We start from the raw sequence: 13795 nt of genomic DNA, 5'->3' as shown, positions 1-13795 counted from the left end.
AAAGTATAACCTTAAGGGTTCTATTCCTCACCTTCGAACGTAAAGCCTTTACCCTTTTCTCTAGGACCATTAACCTATATTTCATTGAAAATACTGGACTCTATTCATTTGCTTGAAGCTTTGAATAAATTAAGAATAAAAGTTTTATATTAGAATCACAATTAATTCAATAGGTTAAATTCTTCAATGGTAAATTCATAAACGTTCACTTTAAAGGACAAGAGTTAATGGTTTCACAGTGTTTATGACTCAGAAAATTCAACTGACAATAATTCGGTGGTCAAAACACATAAAAAGGCAAAACTCTGAATATTAGTATTTTTTTAAAGTTTTAAATACCGTGCAAAATTCGGGGCCTAGCCAATTTTTAAACCATTGAAACGTCAAAAAATTAAAAAAAGATCTTCTGAGAGAAAAAATGAAAATTAAACTATAAAGAGCAAAATAGAGATGAGAGGTGTTATATTATGGATAATTCTTCAACTGAAAAAAATACAGGCCATAAGAAATACAAAACGAACCACAACACGATGTAAATTATCAAACGGTTCACCCTATTTGAAAAGATGACTGTATTTAAAGCTTTTCTTGATGATACATCAAGTTCTTGAATTTAATTATACTATTAAGTTCTTACGTTTTTTAAGATACATTTAAAATCATGCATTTGTTTCTCTTAAGTAGATCTTAATAAGCCAAATATTTGTCTTTCTATTGCTTTGTTTTAAATTATTTCTTTAAATATATTAGAGGCTGATAGTCTCTCCTGGCCTTAAATTTTCTCCCATTTCCTCTGCATACGACTGTGTTTTTCCTCTCCTATGACAGGATGCCACCAGGATTTCTGCAGTTTACTACTTCGTTTCTTTATTTCTACATAAAATCATATCTGATATCTTAACTATTCAATCATCAAAACTACATATCCAGTTTTCTTCATTACCAAAAACAATCTATAGTAATGAGACTTTATTTCTAAAATAGCACTAGTTACTAGTTCTTACAAAAAGAACCTTTCAAAACGTGACTGCAATAATTCTGTCCAGCTTAATAACTATTTTGAAAGGTTAGCCCTTCAAATAGAAATTACTCGTAAATTATATAGAAGGATAACATGAAGATAATAGATATTTTTTTAGAAAAGTTATTAAAATAATTTAAAATTTCTTCATCTACTTTATGCTCTACTTCAGTTTGTATCATTTCAATTTCAATCACCAAAAGTTAGGTAAATTTCACATAAATAAGAGACCAGAATTAAATTCAGTCCTAATAATTCAACTGGTTTTATAAAAGACTTCTACACCAAGTCTTAACAATCCCCATTTAGATCACTGTTGTTTGTAATTAATAGAAGGCTCAGTGGTCTGGCTTTGACTTTTCTTATTTAATGATAATGACCATTATGGCTTCTGTTTCCAGTTGAAAATAAACCACTTAACTCAATCATTATACTTCTTCCTTCACATATTATCTTCTTTAGATTGGAATTACTGCTTTTCAGAAAGTGAAGGAAAATTATCTATCCTTTGAATAAAGACATGTCATTGGTTTAAAAAAAAAATTCACGTTACCTTTTACACAAAGTATATTCCTCGCTGCTTGTGATTCCCCTAGGTGGTGGGCGGAAATGCCAACCATTACAAGATCCTAGAGAGTAATCAGGATATAGTCGTATCATTTGAGGCTTGCTAATAATTCTGATATTTTCATGTGTAAGAAATACTATAAACCCTCCACACACATCATCCCAGATGATGTAAAAAGGACATGACATACTTGCCTCTACCAATCAAATGAGTGAAATTCAATTAACCACATGAAACTTCAAATCACTGAAGTAGTTACCCAACAGCGAAATCAAGTCGATGACCCTGACTCTGTCCTAGCAACTGGTGGACAGGTTTCCAATGCAGTCTCTTCCCTAACAACTGACAGGGGAAAGGTTGGCATGCTTGTCATTTCTTAAGTCATTTCTTAAGATGCGTCTCTATCAGGAATTATTTCAGGAATGAGAAAATTACTGCATCCTGGAAGGAAATTTTTAGAGCAAATTCAATACTGCATACTGGGTAAAAAGTTACCCATTATCACCCATGCTCCTTAGGGTTTGTCTGACACATGTAATCATATAAAGTAAGCCTTTTTTACAAGCGAAATCAAGTTCAAAAAGTTGACTTCTGAGGTAGGAGCTAAAAAACAACATTTGTTTACTTCTGAAGACAATGACGTTTGATTCGTTTGGGTAAAAGATTCCAAATAAACCAAGGAAATAAGGCTTAAGAGAGAAAAGGCTAGAGCAGTAGAGGTTGAGCAGCAGCAAAAATTTAAGGACCTTACAGCCATTTTCTATTCCCTCACAAATCACTGTGCCCACACCCCAACAACGGCAACAACAAAGATATTCAGCCAGGCTGAGTTTAAAGCTGCGTTTCATCCCCTTCCAGCTGTGTGACTGGGAAAATCACTGAACTTTAATAAACACCAGTCTCATCACCTCTCAAAATGATGGGAGAAGCCAATACATGTTTTTGTGAAAGCCACCGAGTACATAGTACCCAGCAAGCGCTCGATGAATGTCGGTCCCCTTCCCCTTTTGTGGGGCAAGAGAAGAGCAGGTCATGGATTTTAACCGTGGCTGGAACAACTCAGCTTACCGAGATCGGGACTTCCAAAAAGTAAGAACTGGACTGGCCTGGGACAGAGAGAGAAAGAAGGCTTCCCTCTAGCGCAGAATGTAGCAACTCGACATTGCTAACGATGAGGTTTACGTTTGGAGCTACGTGGAGGCAAGAAAAGGATACCTCCTACCTCCATTACTCCACGCCGCTACAGAAAGGGGCCAGTAAAACAACTGCTTCGTCCGCACCTACTTCTTAGAATTAAATTTTTATATCCTCTCCTGACACCTCCACTTACATGTACCACAACTCCGTAAATGTCCTCCCAGTAATCAACAAAAAAGCAATGCCTGGAATTACAGCTAGGAAGTAACACAGAATTTGGTACTTACCCCCTTCCAAGCCTTCCACGTGATATCCAGACAGGACGTTACTAGTTGCTGTCTGAAATTTTTCAAATGAAAATGTTCTTATAATAAGAAATACCCAACTGAGTTGTATTAAACTTGGACATTTTCAACATTTCTCAAAAAGGCTGAGTTTGAATACTTAGAAATTTTAATGTTAATAAACAATATCTTTTGCTTCCATCTCTGCTCTACATTAAACTACGTTTAAATATGGAAAAGAAGTACTTATGTGGCCCTCATCAAGGAAACTGATAAGAGATTCCCTATACAAAAATTACCTGGTAGCAAAACAAAAAAGTGTACATCCCCAGTTCTGAACCCAAAGGAGGAGCACCTCCATCCCACTTACTCATTTCACTCTCCTCTTGCTAACACCCAGAGAAAGACCAGCTAGCGAGGGGCCTTTTCTCCTGCATGGGGTACAGTGCCACCACTCTGGGGCCTGGGGCACATCCTGCCAAGTCCCCCTCACTCCAGGATGAGCCTTCGTCCCATGATGGAGCTGAGGACCCATCACGCTGATTTCCTGGATTTCCTGACTCCCTTGGTGCACGTAACTCCCCAGTCTGCTCCTCTGGCTCTAATTTGCCTCTAAATTCTACACCCCCCAGTTCAAGTTAAGTGCCAGCCATAGCACGTTTTCTTATTTTTCTTAACTATTCGACAGCATTTTATGTGCTGGATCATTCTGTCAGCCACATACAGATCCACTGCCAACAGCCTACAAGTGCCTTTCTGCATTCCCACACCTCACAGAGGACTGGGAACATAATGGGTGCCCAGTAAGCACGGGATGGAGGAGATGGGGGGATGCACTGATGATCATCCAAGCACTTTAAACAAATATATCCAAACCAAATGCATCATCTTTATCCCAAATCTCATCCTCCTTCAGTTGCTCCTCCAGTTAATGGATCCACATCCACAAAGAAAGCAAGGCTCAAATTCCAAAAGCCGTCTTGAACTGCCTTCTGTCCCACTGAGCAGTCTCCAAATCTTGACCAACTAGGTCTAGAACGACTCTCCCGTGTGTCTCCTACTCTACTCCCACTGCCACTGTCCTGGTTAAGGCCCTCATCTGCCCCTGAACCAAATGACCACCAATCTTACCCTGTACCAAGTCACCTCTGGGTCTTTACCCAACACCCCATCCTTTAATCTCAGCCCCCATATTCCTGCCTTCCTGGTCTCCCCGCAGACTGCTCATCTCGTTTTCCTGATTGCGCTTCCGCTCCAGCACTTCCTGACCACAGGCAGCCCGCCCTGCAGGTACATTAGCTACGTGCATCTCGGACTGGCCCCAACAGATTGCTTTCCATAGCTATCTCAGCTTTCCAAAACCCAGAACACCTTCAACAGCACAGGTGCTCAGTAAATGTTGAGCTGAATCAGAGGACATGGTACCCCAAGATGAAATCTGGAATGTTTTGTACCATACAAAGAATGTCGTCTAAATGCTAATTAGATATAACCAAAACACTATCACTATAGCCTATATGTCGTTAATTAAATTGGACCTTTTAGGTTGGACTGGAACTAAGTCACTATGATACTGTTTCTACAGGAAGGTAGAAACTTGATTCTCAAACAACTTACTAAAAAGTTTTTAAAGACAACCCATTCTTTTTGCAAAATGAGGTCTGAATATCAGAATATATAAGCTAAATTGGAAGTAATTGTTCACATTGTAAAGCTTCTATGCTCACAAAGAAGATACATTAAAAGATCTCTTTACATTCTACAAGCCGGATCTAAGTGCCATAATCCCACACTAGCTTTTAATATGATTTCATCTACATCAAATATACAAATATAAAACCTAAAAATTCACTTCAATCATAAATTTAAAATACCTCCTCTAAAATATTTATTAAAATAAAATTTACCAGATATGCAAGGAAAAAAACGGGAATAAAATGTTTTAGTCCTATAATAAAGCTGAAAGCATTTCTAAATGTTAGAAGGGAAAAATACATGGTGTGTTTCACGAGTCAGCACCTGCCATGATGTGCAAATGAGCGGGCGCGTCTGTGCTGACACCCCAGCTCTCAGGCTGGCAGGGTCTAGCGAAAGACACATCTGCTGGCGCAGAAGCTCGGCCTGGGCTGCGTATCTGGCCACCAAAGCTCTCAGGTTCCAATGTGTTGTGTTTGGGTTGGGTTTTTTTACTTGTTTTTCCTTTTATTATTTTAGACAGAAAGAGCATGAGAGCAAGGGAGAGGGGCAAATGGGGAGAGAGGGAGAGAGGGAGAGAGGGAGAGAGGGAGAGAGAATCCCACACAGGCTCCACTCTCTGCACAGAGCCCAAAGCGGGGCTCAATCTCACAACCCCCTGAGCCAAAATCACGAGTTGGATGCCCAACAGCCTGAGCCACTCAGGTGCCCCGGGTTGTTTGGTTTTTTTTTTTGAACACCTTTTTATTTGCTCAGACCCGAAGCAGAAGGCCAATGTCAATTAGCTTATGATCTGCACGCAGTTTGTACTGACACCTTCAGGGAAAGCAGACAAATTTCATATTGCTACAACTTCTATAAATTTACAATCAAATCTATTGATTTTTGACATTTGAAATCTTACTAGAAACATACTCTTTTTGTTCCCGTTAGTCAGCCTTGAGCTCCATGCCTTTATCTCCATCCACTAGCACTTCAAGTTCAATACCAGCTAAGCCCAATCTTTAAATAACAAATTGTTTCTATTTTTACATATGTCATGCACAATCATAAATAAGGGTCCTTTGTTTGTTAGCTTTTCTTAGATGGATTTTTTTTTTTAATAATATCAGTTCATTAGTCAAAAAGAATACTACTTTGGTTAACTAGGAAAGTTGATTAGAAACAACATTTAGGTCACTTCTTTCAAAAGTACAGTCGCAAAACAAGACCCAAAGTGATGTTTGTGGCCTTACATGTGACAGGATTATAAATATTAAAAATAAAAATTCATATATATACAAATACGTAACATATATATCTCTGTGCTTATCAGGTATAAAGCTAGTAATTCAATTAAGGCAATAAAAAACAAGAAAGCCAAAACTTAATAAAATGATTAAAGTCATCTTATTTTACATTCTCATGTTAAAAGTCTAAAACATTTTAACTGTCTTCCTTTAATCCTTAGAAATTCACAAAGCTACATATACACAAGAAAGGAAATGGCTTTTAAGTTAATTAGAGGTTACTGATTCTCAGTTAATTCACAATAAGACAAAGAAAATGACATTTTCTTTAAAGCCTATCTAACCGTAGCAAAACAAACAGTATCTTTATTCAGCTTATGCGAATCATGACGGTCTTCTCTGCTTATTTGTTGGTATGTGTGACGTGTTACTAGATTTGGAACAGGAAAGTAATCTACAGGAGGTCAAGGTTTACACCTGCGCTTCTGCTCATCTTCCGACAGTCTGCAGCGCCCTCCGTCTCAATCTCCATGACACTGGCACCTTCTTAATCCTCAATTCCTTGCTCAGCTGTCTCAGCCTCGGACCACCCAATCCAGTTATTTTTCCATCACAGAAGGCTTATTTCTTTCCCTCATACCACTTTCCTCAATGTGAATTATACCTATAGCTGTTTAATTAATTTATTTGATCTCTGTCTCCTACCCTAGACTTTAACCTCCCAGACCACAGGTGTCTGTATTCCTAGCACCAAGCACAGGACCTCACACATAGTACATGCCAATTTTTTTAAATAAATAAGCCAATCAATCACTTTACATGGCTTCCATTTAAGATAAAAGCTGACAAAAATGGCTGGTTTTAAAATGAGACATCTAAGGGGAGCCAGGGTGGCTCAGTCAATTGAGCATCCGACTTCAGCTCAGGTCATGATCTCACGGTTCGTGAGTTCGAGCCTAGCATTGAGCTCACTGCTGTCAGCACAGAGCCTGACTGGAATCTTCTGTCTCCCTCTCTCTCTGACCATCCCCTGTTTGTTTTTAAATAAACATTTTTAAAATAATGATAAATAAAATGGGACATAAAAACACTTTTATGTGTCTATATGAGGAAGAGAAATTTGAGACTTACAAAGCTATGGGCCTAATACATACCCCTGCTGTCCCCTGGCCTTCCACATGCCCTTCAAGTGCTTCATCAGAGCACATTTTTGTTCACCATTTACCCTGATACACATTATTTCCATCTCCTAACCTCTATTCCCTAAAAACAGTCCTTAAATCACACACTTCTTTGGTTGGTTAAAAAAAAAAAGGGGGGGGGGTGCTTGAGGGGTGCCTGGGTACCTCAGTTGGTAAAGTGTCCAATGCTTGGCTTCGCCTCAGGTCATGATCTTGAGGTTCACAAGTTTGACCCCTGCATCAATCTCTGCACTGGCAGCATGGAGCCTGCTTGGGATATTCTCTCTCTCTCTCTCTCTCTCTCTCTCTCTGCCCCTCCCCTACTCCCTCTCTCTCCCTCAAAATAAATGAACTTAAAAAAAAAAAAAAAAGGAAACATAAAAAAAAAAGGAAAAAAAAAGGCTTGACATTTTTAATGACAGTGTTTTCTTAACAGCCAGACATATTTAAGCACTAAAATTTCCCAACCATCCTTCCATTTGTTGGCCACAGACTACTAACAAGAATTAGGAATGGAAGACCCGAGGTTCAGAGGAAACATGAGAAGCAGCAGGGTTCCTGGGATGTGACCAAGCTGGGCTACAGAAGAAGGCCAAGGGGATCCACTACCCCACCTGTAGCCTTGTTCTTGGCCGATGCCCAAAGATTTTCTAATGTTAATACAGAACACTTACTAGCCAGATTGAGTTAAACTCTTTTCAAAGAAATCCACTGAAATAGTCTTACCTCTGTTTCTGTGAGAAGTGTTTTCAGTCTTGTCAAATCTTTTGTTACCATCCCATTCTGAAAAAGGTGAATGAAAAAAGGCAAAACCTAGTTAGTATATTAGTTCTTTGCTCTGAGGGCGTAAGTCAATTCCTCCGCTGTTTCTAAGGTTTATCTGTAAAAAGACAATATTATCCTCATCTGCCAACCCACTACCATTAGTTATAATAAAGCTAACCAGCTACAAGGGAGGTTAAAAAAAGTTAACAGGACAAAATATACAGTGTGGCTAATAAAACACTGTATTCACCTTGTATGAGTTTAAAATCAATTCAATAAAGTATTCACAATGGGCATCACCAGAAAGCAAGATTCCATGAGCAAAGAGAAAAATAAACCTAAACTTTTTTTGAGCTTTTTACCCCCTAAAACTAATGGACTTGTATTTAAAAAATGGTGAACTCGATCAGTTACCCGTGACTCAGATTCACATAAAATGATCACAGCACTTTAAAAATAGTTCATTAATAAAGCAGTTGAAGAAAAACAGGCAAAATGTTCACTCTTCTGAAGTTCAAATTTCACTTAGATATAAAAGCAAATACTTCTACCCACAGGTTAAACTGTGTAATATGCTAAACTTATACAGAAAACTTCCTTAAGGATAGAATTACCTTAGATGAACATAAGGGAAAGGAAGCAAAAAGAATATAAAAACAAGAAGGGGGACAAAACATAAGAGACTCTTAAATATAGAAAACAAGCAGAGGGTTGCCGGAGGGGTTGTGGGAGGGGGGATGGGCTAAATGGGTCAGGGGCATTAAGGAAACTACTCCTGAAATCACTGTTGCACTACATGCTAACAAACTTGGATGTAAATTAAAAAGTAAATAAATAAAAACTAAACAAAAAATGTTTTTAAAAGGATAGAATTACCTTAATAATAGATATATTCTTTATCATCTATTTAGAACTAAATACCTACACAACTTTGCTGGATTAGTAATACAGTTTAGCTTTATATCCACTTGTAAATTTGGTGAAATCAAAAACCAATGTTAAACCAATTAAACAATTCACTGCACAGTAATTCCTCAGAAAAAAACTCTATTACCTCCTGAGATGGGTCATTACATTATACTCAGCAGTATACCAAGTACTTTCCTAATTTCTTTTTTTTCCCAGCCAAATATATTTATTTGCAGTGAAAACACAACTTTGCTCCAGGTTTTCACAATCTATATCGATTCGGATGACTAAATGAGGTAGAGAGAATTCATGCTGGCTTTCACTGGTTTGCACTGATTTCTCAGAAATATCCACAAATTTTATAACAGTAACCAACTGATGAAAAAAAGTTTTAAAATATTTCTTCCAATTTCTATACACTGGCAACTCTAAAGTTCCAAAATGCTGTCTTTCAATTATCTCAACCAAAACCAAACAAAAACTCTAGAAAATGCTACATAAAAAATTTATCCTGAGTGGCTGGGTGGCTCCGTTTGTTAAGCGTCAGACTCTTGATTTTGGCTCAGGTCATGATCTCACCATCTGTGAGATCAAGCCCCGTGTCAGGCTTTGTGCTGATAGCACGGAGCCTGCTTGGGATTACATGTGTCTCCCTCTCTCTCTGCCCCTCCCCTGCTCATGTGTGAGCTCTTTCTTTCAAAATAAACAAACTTAAAAATAAAATTTATCCCAAAGTCTGAATAGAATTAGATCATTCCATCAGAATGGTCAGAGTGGAATATTAACTTACACACATGAACATCTTCAGAAATAGAATTCTTACTTTAGATAAATTTAAACATTTTATAAAACAAATGATTGGATTTAAGAACCCTGTATAATCACAAGTTGACAGAAGCATTTTAAAACCCCAAAATAAGGGGTGAGCCTGGCTGACTCAATCCATACAGCACATGACTCTTGATCTCACAGTTCAAGCCCCACATTGAGCCTAGGGCTTACTTAAAAAATGAAATGAGGGGCGCCTGGGTGGCTCAGTCGGTTAAGCGGCCGACTTTGGGTCAGGTCATGATCTCACAGTCCGTGAGTTCGAGCCCCGTGTCGGGCTCTGTGCTGACAGCTCAGAGCCTGGAGCCCGCTTCAGATTCTGTGTCTCCCTCTCTCTCTGCCCCTCCCCTGTTCATGCTCTGTCTCTCTCTGTCTCAAAAATAAATAAAACGTTAAAAAAAAAAAATTAAAAAAAAAAAAATGAAATGGAATGGAATGGAATGGAATGAAATGAAATGAAATGAAATGAAATGAAATGAAATGAAATGAATCATCCCCCAAATATTCCCAGGTTTTATTAAATTATATCTTTAAAGAAAATCATCTGGGGGTGCCTAGCTGGCTTGCTCAGTGCAGCAGGTGACTTTTGATCTTGGGGTTATGAGCTGGAGCCCAACACTGGATACAGAAATTACTTAAAAATAAAAAAAATCTGGGGCGCCTGGGTGGCTCAGTTGGTTAAGCATCTGACTTCAGCTCAAGTCATGATCTCATGGTTCATGAGTTCAAGCCCTACATTGGGCTCTGTGCTCTGTGCTAGGAGCCTGGAGCCTACTTAGGATTCTATGTCTCCCCTTCTCACTGCCTTCCCCTGCTCAAGCTCTCTCTCTCTCAAAAATAAACATTAAAAAAAAAAAAAAAAAAAAACTATCTTAAAAAAAATAAATCTTTAAAGAAAATCATTATCTTATAGTTTCACAGTTTTTAAAAAGTACCTGCAATTCTTATATATAGTTTCACAAACTACTACAAGAATACAATGATTAAGCATCAGTTTGTTGAACAGAAACTTTGATTTCCAATAGGAGGAAGTAAGAGGAAAGCACAGACTGAACTGCTTCTTCCCACCACATGCCTTAGGAGTTAAATGAATGGATCTGTTTCGGACATTCAGAATCGGAGCTCATCAACGTACCAGGGACTCTCCTGTCAGCGACTTGGCAAGAATGTTGGATACAGGCTGGAGCTTTCCTTTCAGCTGCATGCAGCAAAGCACTGCCTGGAAGGCACCATCTCCCGTGGCCAGGCCTTCCCCCAGCACTGTCAGGAAGAAATAGCCAGCATTAACCACGTAACATTCGATACATCCATTTTCCTGATTAAAATGTTAGCACACTATCACAAGGATGACTACTTATAGGCTAAAAGAACAACTTCAAGGGGCGCCTGGGTGGCTCAGTCGGTTAAGCGTCCAACTCTTGATTTCAGCTCAGGTCATGATCTTGTGCTCGTGGGTTTGAGCCCCACGTTGGGCTTCGTGCTGAGAGCTCAGGGTCTGCTTGGGATTCTCTCTCTCCTTTTCTCTCTGCCCCTTGCCTGCTCTCTTTCAAAATAAATAAAAACTTTAAAAAAAAAAAATTCAAGTACTAGAGGAAAGCAGTGATGTTTCCGTTCTGTCCAAGACATGCATAAAGACAAGAACAGAGGGACCTGGGTGGCTCAGTCGGTTAGGCATCCAACTCTTGATTTTGGCTCAAGTCATGATCTCACAGTTCATGGGATCAAGGCCCATGTCAGGCTCAGAGCTGACAGCATGGAGCCTGCTTGGGATTCTCTCTCCCTCTCTCTCTCTCTGCCCCTCCTCTGCTCGTGTGCCCTATCTCTCTAAAAATAAATAAATAATTTTTTAAAAAAAAATAAATTAATGAAAGAACATAAGACAGTCCACATATCTAACTCACTCCAGCCTACGATCAGTAGGATCACACCAAGAATCACAGGCAGAATTAACCTCAAAGCTCTCTCTCGAGTGAAAAATACCGTCCAACCTATGACAGCTGGGTAAATGAGGGATATTAAATGGCAGAAACATTCTCTGAATAAAATTTCCACATTTTCCACAGTGACACTTAAAATGCATAAGAACAGAAACTACAAAACTCAACAGGTGGTATTCCTAAGCAGGTAAGAAATCGCTTTCATCAAAACCAGCAAGATTAACTAAGAACCCAAATGTCACATGGCCATAGCAAATGCTAATCAAATTGCTTGCAAGTGTTTCCAGATTTAATACAATCACAAGAGCACATATTTAGAACAATACAGAATATACTCATTTTTATGCCACGTCATTGGAGATGATTTCTCACAGCAACTGTAACGGCTCAACTAGTAAAACAATCTGTATCTTTCTCTTCACTGCTAAGTCCAAGACTCTATTTTTAGTTTGTACACACTTTAGCTTCCTTTGCAAGAAAATAATTTGCTGGAATAAAATATTTTGGAAACTGCATTTTTTTCTAATTATTTCCAAGGAAATGTTTAAGGATCAGTATAATATACTACAAATTTTATTTTATTTATTTATTTTTTTTATTTATTTTTGGGACAGAGAGAGACAGAGCATGAACGGGGGAGGGGCAGAGAGAGAGGGAGACACAGAATGGGAAACAGGCTCCAGGCTCCGAGCCATCAGCCCAGAGCCTGACGCGGGGCTTGAACTCACGGACCGCGAGATCGTGACCTGGCTGAAGTCGGACGCTTAACCGACTGCGCCACCCAGGCGCCCCTATATACTACATATTTAAAGTCTACCAGGTCTGCTCATGATGTATTTATTTTGGTTGTACTGAACATATCTTCTCGTTATATTGTTCAATTTTTCCATTACAACAAATAACATTATAACAACACTAATAAAACTCTACATAAAAATTCCCCATAGGTCCATCACTCAACTAAACAGACTGTGTTCACTTACTTACACTCTCTTCTAATTTTTATCAATATTTACATAATTTTTACATGATTATAACTGATATAAACATAACAGTCTGTATTCTGCTTTATCTCCCCTTCACATATTCAAGATCTTCCGTGTTCTGAGGGTTTGTGTTTATCATGTTATGGTCCATCCAGTGTTCCATCAAGTAGATTTATCAATTTATTTCACTACTCCCTGGCTCCAGAACAATTCCAATTTTTAACTATTGAAACTAACACTGCAATAAACATCCTTATGCCTATAGTTTTATTAAAGCAGATTACTAAATTGAAAGTTGCAGTCTCTCTGTAGTTAAGCTTTCATTCAATGACTTCTAGTGCGGGCCAACCTGTTGTCTTGCTGCCTCCACATTACAAATCTACTCAACTGTCCCTGGGTAATTCCTATAAGTGGTTAACTCCAACAGAGTATCGTGAAGAGTATCTTGAACATCTTGTAAGATTCCCCAGCAAGTCTATGTCTCCCTCAGCTCTTACTATTCCTAAAACTATTCAATTAGGACCATTGGGAGTGAGGGAGGCAAACCACAAGACGCCCTTAAATACAGAAAACAAACTGAGGGTGGACGGTGGCGGGGGGCGGGGGAAGGGAGGAATGGGCACTAAGGAGGGCACTTGTTGGGCTGAGCACTGGGTGCTGTATGGCAATTGGACAATAAATTATATTTGAAAACGAATAGGACCGTTGGCAAAGGCACTTTAGCTCTCTGGCCCTCAGTGTGGTCACCTGTAAAACAGAAACGGGTAAGGATCAAATAATCCACTGCAAATATAATGCTCTGAAGAAAAGTCAGTCCTACTAAGGGCTGAACTATTTACCTTCGCTAAGCCTGCTTCCTCCCCTGTAAAATGGAGGTGACGGGAGCTACCTAATAAGGCTACAGTAAAGATTAACTGTGTTAATTATGTCAAGTAGGAGACTAGCAGTCTCCTCATAAGAGTCCCCTAGATGTTACCCTCCCCTTGTAAAAATTATAAAGCAGTACTGAGTGCTGCTAAGGAAATATCCTAGTTCCTTTCCAGTAATTGGGTCCTAAGAAACTAGTTGTCAAAAGCTGAAGAATGTTTCAGGAAAACGAAAAATATGTAAGAATATTTCAACTTCAGGTGATTATGTCATGTTTAAAGAATATTAAATCACATGATATTTTACAAAGCCTTTTATAGATATTTAGTTTCATACAAGGTATTTGCTGAATTTTACTGTGCAAAAGCTCTTGCATTGCACTCATGTT

General features: G+C 38.7%; 1 protein-coding gene across 9 annotated transcripts in view; it reads right to left on the bottom strand.

Moving 5' to 3' along the window:
• The window catches only part of HELZ (helicase with zinc finger), a 156202-nt gene that overhangs the window by 110682 nt on the left and 31725 nt on the right, over window positions 1-13795 (bottom strand). For 8 of the 9 annotated variants that reach the window (XM_042914546.1, XM_042914552.1, XM_042914547.1 and 5 more), the window contains 4 exons: window positions 10753-10877; window positions 7842-7898; window positions 3014-3065; window positions 1575-1650 (listed from right to left, as the gene is read on the bottom strand). In XM_042914546.1, coding sequence (XP_042770480.1) covers window positions 1575-1650; window positions 3014-3065; window positions 7842-7898; window positions 10753-10877 — 310 coding nt within the window. Of the gene's footprint in view, window positions 1-1574; window positions 1651-3013; window positions 3066-7841; window positions 7899-10752; window positions 10878-13795 lie in introns of those variants that run through there. The other variant, XM_042914555.1, reaches the window with a different exon arrangement.

Source organism: Panthera leo, chromosome E1 (assembly GCF_018350215.1).
Source record: "Panthera leo isolate Ple1 chromosome E1, P.leo_Ple1_pat1.1, whole genome shotgun sequence".
Classification (NCBI taxonomy): Eukaryota; Metazoa; Chordata; class Mammalia; order Carnivora; family Felidae; genus Panthera; species Panthera leo.
Note: the sequence above shows the minus strand (reverse complement) of the source record. Positions and strands in the feature narration are given on the sequence as shown.